The 17,481-nt window shown below is 40.4% G+C and overlaps 2 protein-coding genes across 2 annotated transcripts; both read left to right on the forward strand.

Annotated features, from left to right (window-relative positions):
* The first annotated feature begins 1,669 nt into the window (after positions 1-1,669).
* Positions 1,670-8,292, forward strand: LOC121949127 (probable secreted beta-glucosidase SIM1). The gene is made up of 3 exons (XM_042494733.1): positions 1,670-2,102; positions 7,893-8,087; positions 8,282-8,292. The coding sequence occupies exons 1-3, from the start codon at positions 1,832-1,834 to the stop codon at positions 8,290-8,292; spliced, it is 477 nt and encodes a 158-aa protein (XP_042350667.1). The 5' UTR covers positions 1,670-1,831.
* heg1 (heart development protein with EGF-like domains 1) lies at positions 8,207-17,279 on the forward strand. Its single transcript, XM_042495160.1, has 13 exons — positions 8,207-9,174; positions 10,243-10,733; positions 11,161-11,274; positions 11,466-11,588; positions 11,709-11,812; positions 11,916-11,971; positions 12,218-12,378; positions 13,749-13,883; positions 14,125-14,167; positions 14,269-14,306; positions 14,449-14,536; positions 14,841-15,018; positions 15,849-17,279. Exons 1-13 carry the CDS (start codon positions 8,348-8,350, stop codon positions 15,990-15,992), a joined length of 2,502 nt encoding a protein of 833 aa, XP_042351094.1. The 5' UTR covers positions 8,207-8,347; the 3' UTR covers positions 15,993-17,279.
* The last annotated feature ends 202 nt before the right edge of the window (positions 17,280-17,481 follow it).

Here is a 17,481-nt window from a genome sequence, read left to right on the forward strand (position 1 = left end):
TTTCTGGTTGAGAAAATCCAGTATCAGAAAGGAATAACAAATTACTGAAAGTTTTAGTTGTTAAACATGCTGAATAAATGTCAGTCATACATACGGTGATGTTGTTTGGGTGAACTGTTTGTGCTGAGCAGCTTAAAAGAGTCACTAGCAGCTCAACGGCAAAGCTGTGAAAACCACTTCCTCTTAGCATTTTGTTATCAGAACTGCAACCTGCCAACAGGCACACAATTATCTTTAAAAACACTAGTACCTTGTTAACTTGTCATCGACTGATCAGAGTTATCGAACAGACGTGGTATGCAGTGTTGAAGATGAATGTCTTGAGTAGATTTATTCTCTGTATTAACTGATTGTTATAGCCTAAATAAGGAGTGTTTAACATCTAAATTCATCTAAATTCCCCTGTAGACAGTGAAAGTTTACTGCTGTGTGACCAGAAGGGAATATCACTGAAAACTGACTGTGCTTTACTGTTATTAGAGCTAATTTGTTGAGATATTGCAGGAGGACTTTTTGTCTCTGACTAGACCCCAAGGGTGTAGGTGAGTCAACATTTGGGGGACTCATATGAAACAGCAGATTTGGGGGTCCTCTACAATAATATTTTCAGCATTAAACACATAATTTCCTAAATTCTGGTACATTTTCATGCATCAATTTATGGTGTAAATTATAGATAGAAAACTATAGACGAGCAGTTGTGGCTTAGGCAACAGAGCGGGTCATCCATTAATTGAAAGGTTAATGGGCTGATCCCTGGCTCTTCCAGCCAACATGTCCAAGTATCCTTGGACGAGATACTGAACCCTGAATAGCAACCAATGCTGTGCCATCGTGTGTGACTGTTTGAAAAACTTAGAGGCAGGTGGCACCTTGCAAGGTAACTGCAGCCACCAGTGTGTGAATGGGTGAATGCGACTTATAGTTTAAAAGTGCTTTGAGTGTTCGAATAACTAGAAAAATGCTTTACGAATGCAGTTCCATTACAAAACACTGCTACTTTCATGTTTTTATTGGGACAGTCAAATGCAGTTTCCAGGGTCCCCTGCATATGCACTGTCTACAATGGTGGACCCCTGTGTGTGTCTGGGCTTTTTCAAGCCCAGTCCCACTTGGAAGACAAGTAGCCTAAAGTTAGAAATGATATCACATTAAAATTAAATTTCATAGTAATTGCTCTGAAAATAAAAAGTAGCCTATGGCTTTAAAATGTATTAATGGGTTTCATTAATAGGACATGCCATAATGAACACCCAGGGTGTCATTATTGTGACTCTGGAGGTCTTTATAGTCTGGGTCTCTCACTCTTCTGCATATATTTCTCCGTATTTTAATACCAACTAAAGGGTGCCATATCACCCAGAGAGGATGAATTAGCCTGAGAGCGTTGTGTTGTGTGTCTCTTTTTTTAAATGCGGGACTTCCGACAACACCTGAAGGCAGCAAAGGCGGCCACTGGGTTGAATAACAGGGCAGAGTAAAAACCACTACAGTGTGTGTGTGTGTGTGTGTGTGTGTGTGTGTGTGTGTGTGTGTGTGTGTGTGTGTGTGTGTGTGTGTGTGTGTGTGTGTGTGTGTGTGTTTGCGGAGGAGGAGGAGCCCGGGCTACTCCGCTGCGCTGTGATAACAGGCTGCAGCTTCGGCTCTGTTATCTTCCGCTCCCCGCCGTCCGAGCAGCGGATCAATCCGGGACCTGCACCAGGATTTATTTCATTCTTATGAAACTTCACTCATAGCCGGAGCTCTCCTCCCATGGTGTCCCCGGGAGACTCCCCGGCCTCTACTCGACTTCACGGAAACTATCGGCGACCGTTTGGGGGTCTTGAAAATCATGGAAACGTGGTTATTGAATCACGTCCTCGGTGTGTCTCTGTCGGTCCTCCTGCTGGGTCTGCCGGGGCCCCTCGGGGCAGGGACCCCCGGTAACAACAGCACGGATCCGGTAACGGCAGGATTGTATTATTCAGCCGGCACAGATGAACTCAGTTACATGGAAAACAATGCAACTTCCACTTCATACTCCAGCGAAAGTTTATCACCATCACAGAGGAACATCCTGCTCACACACACTGCTGAGACACACACTGCTGCTGCAAACCTCGGTAAGATCACTGTGGCCTGCATGATAACTGAAACTGTTTAGAAAGTTTGTTCAATTTACTGAGTTTACACGCAGTATATGAGAATATTGTAAACTATATTTTATACTTAATGCAAAGCAAAGCAAAGCTCTGTAAAAGTCTTTTCAAAGACTTTTAATTTCACTGTAGTTAAAATAGGCTTTAGCTGGAGAATGCCTACAATAGAGATCCATCAGCAAAGCTCATTTATAACATTTGGAAATAACCCAATATTTTGTTTAAAATATCAATAACATTTCATTTAAAACTTTATACATCCAGTGATTTTCCTGATGCATCTTGTTGTGGGATAACTAGGCTAGCTGAATTATGAATAAAACATTTTAGTAAAGAGTTAACTCTCTGGTGCTGCTCTGCCACAGATAGCAAGCAGAAAATAAGTTCAACTTTGCATCCATAGACAGTTTCATGAAACAAGTGCATTGCTCTTTCCTTATACACAAGTTCAACTAAAACACAAGAAACTTGTGCTGTGTTTATACGTAAGTATAAAGCTGTAACTAAAGTTATTTTCATCAAATATTTATGTTTGTCGTTTTCCCCATTTATCGCTTGCTTTGTACTTTTTCAGAAATAGTGAGAAATACCTTTCACAAGTTCTTACAGGCTACGTTGATTTCTTTAAATTGCTTCATTTATCCAACCAACTGCTCAAAACCCCTAGGTACTCAGTTTAGCTTTGTAAACAACTGAGAAAAACTGTATATATTTACATGTGAGAAGCTGGAACCAGCACATTTTCTGGCATTTTAGCTTTAAGATCAGAAACTATTAGTTCAATTCAGTTTTATTCATAAAGCCTGATGTCACAAAGCACAATTTGCCTCAGAGGGTTTTACAACATACATCCCTCTGATCAACTGATGAATGCAAATCCGTTTTTCGTCATCACTCAATTTCCTGATTCATTGTTTAATTTCTACTTAAGTAGCCTATAGTAGTACATACAGTACTGTGTGCTCCTATCTGTAGTTCTGTAATAAAGAAGGATAAGCCTTCCCACCACTTCAAATTGACTGATCTCATCAATGAATGAAGACTGTCAGCAGACTGGGAATTAACAGTTTAAGATCCACTATGTAGGATTTAGGGCCAGCTATTGGCCGAACTGGAATATAGTATACTTAACTATGTTTACAGTGGTGTCTAATCAACTCAAAATAAAAACTGTGTTTTCGTTACTTTTAGAATGAGGCATTTATATCATCATATGGACTCCAACAGATTCCGCCATGTTGTTCTAGCTCAGAACGGACAAACCAAACACCGTCTCTAGATAGGGCCATTTGTTTTTTCACATCGTCCACCATAGTTTCTCCTACATGCTTTGCACACAGGAGAAGTTTTAGCTCTGCAATCTCACAGTTAGAAGTCACTCAATTCTACACACTGAACCTTTAACATGTGAACCCCATTTAGACCTACACATAGTCTACTTAGTTTGAGGAAACCAATGAACATCCAGAAACCACTTTAATGAGTGTGTCACTCCTGTCGTGGTCTAAATAATAAATATGATCACTACCCTCACTCTTTTTGAGATTTTTACTTCCTGTTAGCACTTGCGCTAAAGTGTTGCTAATGTCACAAAAACTCATTTGTTCACCAGTTATTATACTGTTTATTATTTATTCAAAATAAAAATCAGTACCGATTATTATTTATTAAAAATCTCATTGTGTAAATATTTTGTAAAGGCACTAATATTCAATCCTACGATATTGTCGCAATATCAACAACGAAGTATATGGTCAAAAATATTGTGATATTTTGATATTGTGACACCGACGCTCATGGAATAACGAGCCAAGTTAGCCCTTTAAATTTATGTGTGCTAACTATGCTAATGGAAGATCAGAAATGTGCAACATTTTTTGCAGAAACAAGATATCAAACAAAAGCCAGAGACAATCTTGTATAACGTTGCTGTGAGCTGTAAATTCGCCACTTCTAAGCAGAAGGCCGAAAGTACCATTATCTCAGAGCCTGACCTGGCAACGCCTCTCTTCTACTGGTCAGCTGCCTCCATCGCACTCTGTCTCACTCTGGGTCTTAAGTCCGCAGCTGCCTGTGCCAGAGAGCAGCATGAAAGTTAGGAGCGCTCACTCTGTATTTAAATCTGGGGACCAAAAAATCCTCAGAAGCTTACTGTGCAGTTGCTCAGTTTGTATAACCACATTTATCTTTTTTTCAATGATAAATAATTAATTAAAAAAAAATCAGCAAAAAAAAAAACAAGCTTACTGCACACTTAACTCCAGCCAGCGGAAAAACGGAGCAGTTTAAGCTCTGAGATGAACAAATAATTTTCAGAAGATTATTAGAATATTAGGATGCATAATGCAACCACTGAGAAGCATAATACCAAAAACTCTAATAATGGTTGGGCTCTGTACCTCATGAAAAAGAGAGCACTAGAACTGTATGACAGACAGACAGTTACTGAATTTAGGCGACCCACCTGCTCTATGTAAAAGTCATAGATTTACAGTTTTACACAACTACATAATATAGGCTGATTAGAAAAGTTACAATGCAACTGCAGTAAGATACTACTCTTATTATTAACATAATATTAAATGCATTACTTCTACTCATGCTACAGTTGCAAATTGGTCACAATAGAATGTATGAAATATCCTACTTATAACGTACAAGCTGAAACTACTTTAATGTAAGGACAGCAGGTTTGTGAGGAAAACTTAAAAACCTTTCCGTTACTATAAATATTGTATCGATTTACATTCCTCTAGGGATATTACAGCATAGTGTATCACTGGCTTCTGCATTCAAAGCCAACTTAAACCCATAATATACTGCGTTACACAGCAATACAACTGAGACAAACTGACTGCTGTACAGAGATCTGACTAGTTTCTGCTAAAGAATGACAAAGTGAAATGAACTTTTGTCACCCTGATTTCACCCAGATTCACCTTGCAATATCCCAAATCAGGTCTTCAGGTCACAGTCATCTGGTGATGAATACAGAATAAAAATTTGGTCACTGAATATAGCAAAAGTCGGCAGCATTTAACAAATGACCTATTTAACGTGTTGGCAATAAAATATCAACCAATATATTCACAGCATCCTCATTAATATGCTAACCCTATTACTGCATTTGCCTAAATTAACATGCAAGCCACAGAGCTTCTGGTGTATAACAGATGTTAAAAAAAACTACACTGACAGCCGTGTTAACAGTCAAGAGCTGAGAGATAAACAGCGGAGAATCTGGGAGTGTTCCTCGATTGTTGCCAACACCACGTTCCAGTCTGAATTTTGCTGCCCGGACTGGATCCAGAGAGAGAAAATGAAATAATGAGAGAGACACATGCAGAGGAAGTGAGTTAGAAAAACAGAGTCCAGTGGCCCAGTTCTGCTCACAGACTCCCAGCGGACGGGCTGCTCTGTTGTTGAACTCTCCCCTCCACTGGTTTTGGATGGTGGCTGCTGGTGGCAGTATGTTGGCTGTCAGGATGCCATCCAGCACCGACGCTCATCCTCAGAGTGCTGTTGTTCCAGTCCTGGGCTGCTGGACACTGGCCAGAAAACAGGCTGTCAGACAGCACAGCATCAGTGATGGGCAGAGAAAAGACCTCGAGACCTCAAGGTCAAAGAAAGAAAGAAAGACTTCACACATATAGACTAGGCAGACTTGAGTGTGAGTTTGTTTTTATGTGCAGTGTACTTCTGGTAACGTGGTCCCCAGATTTTGCTGCGGTGTGAAGCTGCAGACATGCAGGCAGCAGCACGGAGGGAGAGAGACCGTACCATAAGTTGAAGAAGTGGTGAATTTACAGCTCAGAGCAAATAGGTACAGTCATTAGGGCTGTTAGCTTCTTAATAATGCTGCTGTCACACTGAACGTCCCACTGAGCCGTGTTCAAACTTTAAGACTTTGTGTAGAAGACAAAATACATCGTCGAATATTTGTTTTGACCAGCCAAATCCGATTCAACTGGCATAATTCTGAGTTGGGTACAGCCCAAAAAAAAAAAAAATCAACCCTTTTTTTCTGAAGTATATATATTTATTTATTTGGGCTGTAATTAAAGTAGTGTCACTCCTTGTGTCCTGGTGTGTGCTGGAACTTTAATTTCTTGGTTTAAAAAAATTGATTTGTCATTTTTTCTATCCACTGTTTTACAGCTTTAAAGTAATGAGTTGACATAAAAATGATTCACAGTCTTATTTACACTTGACAGTAACCACTGGTTAGACAAGGTTTGAAAAGGAATTTCGGGGGGTCCTAGAGTTGTAGTTGTCTAAGACGCACATTATGTAATTGAAACATTTCTGGGTTGTTTCCAGCTGGCAACTTTTGTTTGCTCTTCTCTGTGCATGATTCTTGTCTATCTCCAGTGTCAACTGTCAGAGGGGAACTGTAAAAATATATGTATCTGAAACAACAATCCCTATTCTTTACCAACATTATTTTATGGTGCTTCTCTTCTGATACTGCTTTGGCTATATTTATGACGTAACAACAATTTAAAGCTGGTAAAAAAAAACAACTCTCCACAGACACTAAACATGAAAACACGCCCAGATACATGGTGACAGTTTTCTGCCAGTGCCTCGTGCTCACTCAGCTTTAGGAAGGAAGTGGCGAATTCCCAACGGAGACAGTCACCGCCATATTTAGGACCTCAAGCCTTTGTTAGAGCAGACAAGTCCGGCTGCCAATTGTCCTCCACCCAAAATCATTGTCTCTGTAGCAAGCAGCAGAACTTTCTGACAGCATCTTCCCCCTCTCTGGTCTGTTCAGACCAGGCTCAGCCTGATGAGCGCCCTCTGGGGGCCACAGCTGGAAGTGAGATACAATACACAGTTTGTAAATGAAAATACAGAGACAGCTGCATCATGAATGAAGTCTGAAGACCTGAATGTTAGCATGGGCATTAAGTAAAGTAGGCCCAGTTCATGTAACAGTGGTTTGAATGCCCTTTTTTTGCCATTAAGGCTCCTGAGAATTGACACAAACACTCCCTAATTTTAATGAGTGGTCAAATTCTTGTGACTGTTTTTTTTTTTATTAAAGTTAAAAGTTTATACCATGCCACTATCAATGTCTGTTGTTTTCTGTTTTTAATTGATGGATTGTTGTTTTGTTTCCCCTTATTGCTTATCATGTTTATCAGAGATCAGGAGTGACACACAAGCATGCATGGGTGGCTCCTTGACAAATGTAGCAACTGATTTAAGCTGAAAATGTTTATTCAAGGAGTCCCCAGTAATGCACGAGAATAAACTTAAATAGTTCAGTTATGAATCCTCCCCGACATTCCTGATAGTGATCTTGAAGGCGGAAATCAGTTGTGATCAAATGACCCAGACACTTAATTTGGAATTCTCCATATTTATTCTGTGATCTCAAGAATTAAAGTCATTTAAAAAGAAAAACAGCCTTTAATTTTCTTGTAAATTGTTATCATGAAAAAACAGGCTTTGTTTTCTTGAGATAACAAAAAAATTCATTCATGATCTAAATATAACAGCATTAAAAAATAATTGCGAGTAGAAACTTCACTCAGTTACTAAAACCCAATGGATGAACTCACCATGGGGTGATTAGTATGTGTATATACAAATGCAAATGCATGTGTTTGCCTTTTTGCCAAAAATGTATAGTAGCAGTTAATAACAAAAAAGCAATGATGCGGTAAAATGGAAATAAAGAGGCCTTATCTGAAGAGAAAATTTCACAGACTCGATAATATTATATGTTTTTTCCTTTTTCCACAGACGCTGAGCAGACACAAACCTTCACAGAAACAAGCAGCAGGTCATTGGAAGCAGTACATCTGTCTACTGAGCCACTCACCTCCACCCTTGTTGTAGCCACCACTGAGGCCAGCAGTGATGATAGCAGCAGCAGCAGCATCGGCGGTAGCACCAGCAGCAGCAGCAGCAGTGGCGGCACTGGTAGCAGTAGTAGCAGTAGCATCAGCAGCAGCAGCATCAGCGGTAGCAGCAGCAGCAGCAGTGGCGGCGGTGGTAGCAGCAGCAGTAGCATCAGCAGCAGCAGTAGCATCAGCAGCATCAGCAGCAGCAGCAGCATCATCAGCAGCAGCAGCAGCAGTAGCATCAGCAGCAGCAGCAGCAGCAGCAGCAGCAGCAGCAGGGACTGGAAGGATTTTACTAACACAGACCAGGTGTCAGACACCTCCCCTGCTGTGTCCTGGGAGGCTCGTTCCTGGATGTTGACAGAGGATTCGAGACTCCCCCAGGATAGCCCAGACACCACCCTCCAACTAGGAGACACCTCAGCCTCAATGTCTCACACAGCCGTCCACACTGACAGCACATACACTTCCACCACCATCACCAGAGCTGGGGAGAGGACTCTGCTGTCTGTCTCCTCCTCTTCCAGCAACAGCACCTCCTCTGCTTTCACAGAGGACTCCAACTCCCATCAGCCCCCCTCCACCTGGAGTGCTTCATCTAGGGCCACAGAGACTGAGGGCTACACCCACAGTGCCCCGTCCACCAGAACTGACAGCAGGGACACAACAGACCAGCACATGACACACTCCTTCAGGGGGATTCCCTCAGAGACCGGGACTCCAGGAGGGCCCAGAGGAACCCAAAGTTTAACCAGACAACCTAACACCACCCATCATCAGTACTCATCAACTGCAGAGGAGACCTCCGACTCGACACCACCCTTCAGAGTGACCGAGCTCAGCACTGACCAATCTGAAGTGTCTGTTTCTTCCACACCACCTGTCACCTCACCTGCAGAAGGTCCTACAAACATCTCAGGGACAGAGCAGGGGTCGGGCTCCAGTGTTGTAACCTCCACTGAGTCCTCGTCCACCGGAGCCCACAGCTCCAGCACTCAGAACCAGCAGGGCACTGAGGAGGTTTCATCCCAGACCAGGGAGGACAGCGTGGACTTGGGTGTGACCACAACTTCCCCTACAGTCAGCAGCAGTACATCCAAAGTGGACAATTCTCTAACAGACACTCCAGTGCTGGTCACTGAGGTCTTCTTCACCACCACACCTGTCACTGTAACAGAAAGGTACGGTATTATAACTTCTAAATAAATGAAGAATAATGTTCAAGGAAAAGTATTTGGTTGTTGCACAAGCACAGCAGCACTGAGCAGGATTTATCATTATTGCCATGTAATATTTATTTTTAATTTATTATCACTGGATAGGCTCCAGCCCCCCTGCAACCCTTAAGAGGATAAACTGTTATGTCTTTTAATTGTGTCTGTTTACCACATGTTAATTTTTATGGCTCTGCACCAGCGACGGCCACGGCTAGCGGCCTTATGTCTTTGCGTTGTCCATTTGTCTGTCCATCCCATTTTTGTGAATGCAATATCTCAAGAACTCTTTGAGGGACGGTTTTTATTTCTTCAGATTTGGCACAAATGTCCACTTGGTCTCAGTGATGAACTGATCATATGTAGGTGGTCAGTGGTCGAGGTCACTATGACCTTGTTTGTCTCATTACTGTGAATGAGCCTGACATAATTAATTTCAATTTTGCAAAAATATCCACTTGTACTCAATGATAAGCTAGTTAGAATTTGGTGTTCAAAGGTCAAGGTCACTGTGACCTTGCATCCATCTCATTCTTGTGTATGCCAAAAATGCCTTGTGGAATTTTTTTTAAAAAATAGCCGCAAACGTCCACTTGGACTGAAGACTGAACACTCATTGGATTTTTGTGGTTAAAGGTCCCTGTGACCTCACAAGACATGTTTTTGGCCATAATTCAAGAAGTTATACGCTATATATGATGACATTTCACACAAATGTCTAATTGGATAAAATGATTAAGTGATGACATTTGATATCCAAAAGGTCAATGCTCAGCTTCACTGCGGCATAATTTCTGGCCATTACTCAAACATCATAACTCAGGAACAGAGGGGAGACATCTGGTCAGATATCGAATTGGTGATACTGATCTTGGACACTCACCTTGAAACTGTGCTGCTTGTATAGATCTTCGAGAGCGTACCTTCTCCAAAGTTGTCATTTCAGTGATGTGATGTAAATATGTTCTCATGCCCTTTTTTCATTTTTTTCAGAAGTCTGTAGGAGATTTAATTGATTAATTTTCTCTTTAACAGATCACAGATAACAGAGGAAGACACTTTCAAAGCCACTTCCTCTGCCTCCACCACCGCTGCCACCATCACCTCCATCCCTCCTCTACCTGCAACCTCAACCTCCAGCTCCAGCTTTAGTAGCCCTGCTAGCAGCTCTGCTCCAGAGTCACTTACTGAGGCTACCATCCCATACACCACACCCTCCACCACAGCCTCCACCCTGGCCCTGCTGACCTCTGCGGTGCACCCAACTCAACACGTGTCGCCCAGCCAAACCCAGGCTCCCTCAACTGGGATGGCTAACCCCACAAACGCCCCCACCCTGCCGATAGAAACAAGCACAAGCACTCTAGGAATCACAACGACTCAAAGCCAGCGCATCACTACCACCTACACCCACAGCACCCCAACCAAGAGTACAGAGACTCTTCAGACCACTAGGAGACAGACAGACAGAGGAACTACACAGCTGGTGGGGACGACGTCGCCAACCAAGGCACCACCACTGCCAAGTCAGTGCTTTACACTCTATCTTCATTTGAAGTGACGACCCTTGACATGCAGTTTTCACAGCAAGAATGCGCTTCAAAAAAGCATCACAATTTCAGATCATATGACGAAATTTGATTTTGAGATTAAAGCTTTAACTGATGTCCTGCACAATGTATGCTGTAATATCTAAAGAAGAGCTAAACTACTCAATGTAAGGAGAGAAAAGTAAAATGCAAGGTGCTATTTTGTGGACGATGCATTTCGAAACTTCTCTAATGTGCAACTTCAAATGAATGGTTTTGATGCTGATTATACTGCAGTGATCTTTCACCATAGAGTAACAATGCAAAAGAAGCACTGCTGTGTGATTGTACTGTTTTTCTCTCTTTTAATGGTTCAGTGTCTTCTGTTTTATGGTAAATCTGCTCTCCTCCCTGAACGGAACAGGAAACCCGTGTGTGTCAAACCCTTGCATGAACGGAGGGATGTGTGTGAGCTACAAAGGGCATGAATACACCTGCCACTGTCAGCAGGCATGGACAGGACCGACCTGCAGCCATGGTGAGCTCCTCTTCTTCCTGTCAGCATGCATGCTACTTTAACCCTTTGTATTTAGTGTATCAACAAATGAAATAAATCCATTAAAAAAACATCCACGGAAAATATACTTTTTATCTTACATTCCTAAGTGTTAAGATTTCATGCCCTTTCAGAAATGATATTTTAGTACCTGCATATACTTGTCTGTTCAGATGTGGATGAGTGTGAGAGGGACCCCTGCCCTGTTGGCTCCAGGTGTGTGAACATGCGAGGTTCCTTCAGCTGTGAATGTCCGCTCGGCTTTGACCTGGAGGATGGACGCACCTGCACCAGGGGTAAAACCCCTTTAATACATAACATTAGAAAAGTAATTCAATCACAGATGATGAAAATATGCAAACTTAAACTGTATATATATATATGAATTCACTGACTTTATCTTCACCACTCCATAGCGAAGACTTTTCTGGGAACTTTCAGTATTAACAGACAGCCTCATGACCCGGTTATCTTCAAGAGCGCCACCATGCATGAGATTCAGAGAGAGATCATTCAGCTGGTGAGAGGCAGTCCGCATCACTGCATCATCATCACTTCTGGGAAAAATGTGTTTTTTGTGTACATTATATTTGCTACACACTGTCTTCCTGTCTTCATTTCAGCTCAATGCTTCGCTGTCAGTCCTCCGAGGTTACAGCCGATCAACGCTAAGTAAGAAGTAAGTTCTCATCATTGCTAAACTATTCCATTTAAAAAAAAAAAAAGTTTTGTAATTTGTTGCCATGTTATATATATATTATATTTACCCCATTTAATAAGGTAATAGTTGGTGTTCACATCCCACTTTATTTGAGTAATTCTAAACTCAGGAAAACACATGATTTTTTTTTTAAGTTTAAATGATGCAACATTAACATGTAGTCAGTGTAGACCTCTATGTTGAACTCTGATCTCTTCTCCTCAGAGGAGAGGATGGAGTTCGGATTTTGGCTGTCAACATGTTTTCCATTTCCGCTGATGTGACGAGCACAGAGGTTTACAACAGCATCCAGATGTCTCTCAGCAACTGCAGTTCCTCGGTGGCCCACTGCCGGATGGTGCTGCACCACCAGCTCTCTTATCATGGTAAATATAATAGCCAGTAATCGTATTAAACATAATCAGGGTTTATCTTTTCACTCAAAGGTTTAAACATTTTTGACTGACCTACTTCAAATGCATGGAAGCATAATGCATTCACAGTAGAAAAAAATGTTCGTTTTTTTTAATTAAAAAGATAATAAACATGTTAATATAAAAAAAGATCAACAAGAAAACCTTGATAAAATTTCTTCAATTTGGCACGCGAACTATAAACTGATTCGATTTTGGTGGTTGAAGATCGAAGGTCACTGTGACCTTGCATCTTTATCATTTTCGTGAACACAATATCTAATGAGCACCCTGATGAGGTTTCCTTAATTTTGGCACAAATGACTACTTAGATTCACTAATGAACGAATTAGAATTTGCTGGTCGAAGGTCACAGGTCCTTATGACCTCAGAAAACATGTTTTTGGCCTTAACTCAAGAATCCATATGCTAATTATGACCAAAATTCACACAATTGTGTAATAGGATAAAATGATGAAGTAATGACATTTGATATTTTACACATATATATATATATATAGAGTTCACAAAAATTACAAAAGGTTAAAGGTCTTTACTGTGACATAATAATAATAATTTTCTTCAAAAACACATTTCTGGCTATTACTCAACTGAAAAACAGAAGGAGAGACATTTGGTCACATTTCAAGTGGTGACACTCAGCTTGGGTGCCCACCTTCAAACTGTACTGATATAAATCATCTGTGCCTCTGAGGGGAAGATGTGTGTAAAGCATCTATGTTGTCGCAGCCATATAGTTCACAGATGCACATAGTGGTGAAGCAGTAATTTAGTTGTTCCATGAAAGCTTCTTTTTTAGAACTCTGATATAACAGTTTGTTAATTCAGAAAAACAGGGCAAGTATTTTTCCTCAAGTGAATGCATTACACTTTTGCATAACTGAAGTGACTGAGACGATTGAGATCTTTACACTGAAAAAACTAAAGGTTGTGTTTACAGCCACTAGGGGGCATAGTTTAGCTGTAAATATACCCACAGCTACATCATTGCATCACTCGAAAATATCATCAACCAGCTGCTATATTTCACAACCCTACACTGCAGGGAGTCCTACAGTCACAGCATGCAATCCCATAAAACACCATAAGACCACTGTGAGCTCACAGATACAGTAGCAGTCTTATGTAGGATACTTGTTGTGAACCAGAACTGTTCAGAACTAAACCAGAACCGTTAATGATTTCAGCTCTAATTCTAATAATAAACTGAGGGAAAAAAGGAAGCTGTTTTGGTGTTTTTTGATGTCTTGGGCCACTCACATTTTCCAAGTCATGAGTGTTTTAGTGTTGACGTTACTAATTTTGTCCTTATTGTGTTCCAGTGGAAAGTCTGTGTGTGGCCCAGAAGACTCAGTGTGATACAGAGCGCTCCACCTGCACAGACAGCAGCGGCACGGCCCGCTGCCAGTGTCTTCAAGGATACTACAAACACAACCCCGACGATCTGTCATGCCTAGGTGAGTTACGTGTGTGCATGTGTGAGTGCATGTGGCTTTTTAAATAACTAAATGAAATAATGACAAAAAGTAAATTAAAAAACATATATTTACAATTTACCTGATTCAAATCTATTGAAAAAAGAAGACATTTCACATTAAATTGATAAAATTAAGGACAAGGTTTATGAGCAAAACAATACTGCTCCTTATATCAAACTGTGTAATGTTACTTTTTTTTTTTTTTTTTTTTCAATTTCAGAATGTGGGGATGGCTACAAGCTGGAAAATGGAACCTGTGTCCCGTAAGTTCAGGTTCCCTTTTTTTCTCTTACAGTATTGATCTATTTGTACTTGTATGATTTCAGTCCACATTCTCACTGTAGATTCTGCCTCTGATTTTCAGGTGCATGTTCGGATTTGGAGGATTCAACTGTGGAAATTGTAAGTGGCCCTAAAATGACGCACAACATATTCAGCTTTAACAGAAGATATATTTTGAACTAAAATCACAAATTTGATTTTATGATCTTCACATGATGTTTTTAAAGTTTAGCAGTTAATGTGGTGTTATTTAAAATTGCAGTTTACAAGCTGATTGCAGTCGTGGTGTCACCTGCAGGGGGCGCTCTGCTCCTCATCCTCATCATCGCTCTCATTGTCACCTGTTGCAAGTAAGACTGCTGTTATTGCTGACAAACATTTCTCTTGGTTTGCACTGCAGCTCAACTTGTCAAGTTTTATACTCACACTTCATTAATGCCAGAATGCGCCTTGCTCAGCTACAAATGATTTAAAAAAACAAAGGATCCTATTCTTTTATTATCTTGTAATCATCACTTGACAGAATATTTTGTAACTTAAAGGATCCAAATTACCAAAAAACACAGTTCCTCACTTCCAGTGGTTTGGTGAAGTGAAAATCTTTGGTAAAAATGTGACAAAGATTTAACTTTTAAAAAATGTTTAATCTCCAAGGAAAGACAAGAATGACATCAACAAGATCATCTTCAAGAGTGGAGACCTGCAGATGTCCCCGTATGCAGACTTCCCCAAAAATAACCGCATATCCACAGAGTGGGGCAGGGAGACCATTGAGATGCAAGAGAACGGCAGCACCAAGAACCTGCTGCAGATGACCGACATTTACTACTCTGTAAGCAAAAATACAACTTTGATTTTATCTGACATTCTTTAAGGGTAACTTCAGTATTTTTTATCCTGTCTAAGTTACTAATGGAGACATCTGTTTTTGAAATTGACCAACTATTGAGCGAGAGTGCTGTAGCCTGCAGCCACAAAAAAGGCTGCAAGGTAACCACTTAGGCTGTGCACCGTCAGTTATATCTACTAAAAGTGCTCTTTTTTGCCAGATAACATTATGGAAAGAATCTCTATAGAGACAGACCTTTTTGTTAAAGAGTAAAATCCTTTTTGTGAACTATGGGTTTATTTCAACCAAACCAGAGTTGCTGATTGTTAGAACAGTGGACAAACAAACTACCCGTGAGACGGTTTTTGTTTCTGTCTACTTTGAATGAAGTGTGTTTTATAATAAATTACTTTTTATTTAAATGCGAGTCAAGGGGGTTTGGTGTAATTTCAGGGATGTTTCAGGTTAAGCCAAAGGGATCTCGCTCTTTCATAAAAAGGTCTATTTCTGTAGTGATAATGTTATGAAACACAGAGAATAACATTCTGAGCCTGTCAGTGGCAAAAACAAGCACTTTTAGTAGACATAAACTGACATGTGTGAACAAGCCCTGAGTAGTTACATTGCAGCCAGTTTCGCCTCTACAGCCTCACTCAGTGCTGGACGAATTTTAAAAACTGTTGTTCCCAATAGCCAGCTAGACACAAAAACATTGGAAAATAACATCCAGGCTGAAAAAATCCTTGTGTTTGGATACATCTGATAAATCACTGTATTAGACCAGAAGAAACTGTCAATCACCTTAAACATTTTCTCTCTCTCTGTTCCATCAGCCTGCGTTGCGTAACTCAGACCTGGAGAGAAACGGTTTGTACCCGTTCACAGGCCTGCCGGGTTCTCGCCACTCGTGCATCTACCCCGCTCAGTGGAACCCCTCCTTCATTAGTGACGATTCACGAAGAAGAGACTACTTCTAAATGCCCCATCTTGAGGCACACGCACAACACACACACACACACACACACACACACACACACACACAAACCATCTCTTATACTGAAAAGTGTAATGTGTAATGATGGCTATCTGTCACAGTGATAATGCTAAAGTGTGTGAGCTGCACCTTTTTGGAAAGCCCATTTGACCATCTATGTTCTGCACATTATCCATGAAAATGCAGGTGTGTGTGTGTGGGTGTGTCTACAGTTTGTGTAGAGCACATTTTTTGCAAGTAAAATGTTTCCTGAGAGTGTCATTGTCCAGCCATTTCAGTGTTTTTGCATGTTTTAGCTCATTAAGTTTCACTCACACGTTACATATTGCTGCCGTGTTGTTTAAGGCTGTTGAATGTGTGCAGGAAAAAATCCTGCCTTCAGGCAGGGCAGCCACTGATTCTCATTTACTTCACTGTATGATGCAAAACAGTTTGCTTGAAATGTGCTTGAGGTAGGTGATCCATGACATTAAACAATCATATCTGCCTTGTTGTTGCCTGGTAATGCACCACGGCTTTGCAGATAGCATGAATACAAAATGATAAATATAGGCAGATATTCACATTCCTGTCTGTGCTCACAGATAGGAATGTGAATTATTAAAAACACTTTTAGATAACATGAAAAAAACAGCAGTTTTTTTAAATGTATGTGATGTGTAGGAAAGAGACTAGAACATGCAAAAACACTTATAAGGTCCTTAAAGTGCTGGAATATGAATATGTGCGTGCCACTGCTGTGATTTGAAAATAATCAGTTTCTTCCTAGATAATTGTCTAAAAAACAAAGTATTAATATGACAAGACAATAACAACCACTGAAAGATGCACAAAGTCCAGATTCATGCCAATAGAAACTGAAGACCGACTGAATTCTGATGCCAACATTTATTTATTCCCTCCTCCAACTCCCTGACATCTCATTTACACACTGGCAGAATGAAGAGGGACGTGGCTTTAAGTGTGTGTGTGTGTGTGTGTTTGTATGAGTGCGTGAGAGAGCGATTGTGTGTCTTAAGTATTAGTGTGTTTCTGGTGTGTGTGTGTGTGTGTGTGTGTGTGTGTGAGGAGTAATTAACTGTATAAGAGAAGGATCATAACTGTCAGTGAGTGTTTGTAAAGAATGTAAAGATGTATCATAATAAGTTTGCTGTATTTGACATGGAATATTATTTTTATGTGACTGTTTTTTTCTTGTTTTTATATATGATCTGTTGATTCTGGCGTTTTAGTCAGACGTGCTTATTTAAATAAATACTTTTGCACAGCAGTGTTTCTCTGGCTCCATTCTAATGGTTTTTAAATTATAATTTTTAAAAAATTTGTAATCAATACAATTGTATTATTTTACTTTTTGAATTTGAATTTATACAGTTAAGAATTGTTCAAAAATTGTATTGTCAAAGAGTTATTGCACTTTTTTTTCATGTTTTAGTAATGAGTAGTTACAAACAATTAAAATGTACTTAAGC

This window comes from Plectropomus leopardus, chromosome 10 (assembly GCF_008729295.1).
Source record: "Plectropomus leopardus isolate mb chromosome 10, YSFRI_Pleo_2.0, whole genome shotgun sequence".
NCBI classification, from domain to species: Eukaryota; Metazoa; Chordata; class Actinopteri; order Perciformes; family Serranidae; genus Plectropomus; species Plectropomus leopardus.

Bases quoted from the DNA above. Each gene is read 5' to 3' on its own strand.
- heg1 (XM_042495160.1), top strand. From the start codon at position 8,348: ATGTTGACAGAGGATTCGAGACTCCCCCAGGATAGCCCAGACACCACC. The intron at 11,972-12,217 runs GTAAGTTCTCAT...TCTTCTCCTCAG, and splicing joins CGATCAACGCTAAGTAAGAA to AGGAGAGGATGGAGTTCGGA. The intron at 14,168-14,268 runs GTAAGTTCAGGT...TCTGATTTTCAG, and splicing joins GAAAATGGAACCTGTGTCCC to GTGCATGTTCGGATTTGGAG.
- LOC121949127 (XM_042494733.1), top strand. From the start codon at position 1,832: ATGGAAACGTGGTTATTGAATCACGTCCTCGGTGTGTCTCTGTCGGTC. The intron at 2,103-7,892 runs GTAAGATCACTG...CTTTTTCCACAG, and splicing joins CACTGCTGCTGCAAACCTCG to ACGCTGAGCAGACACAAACC.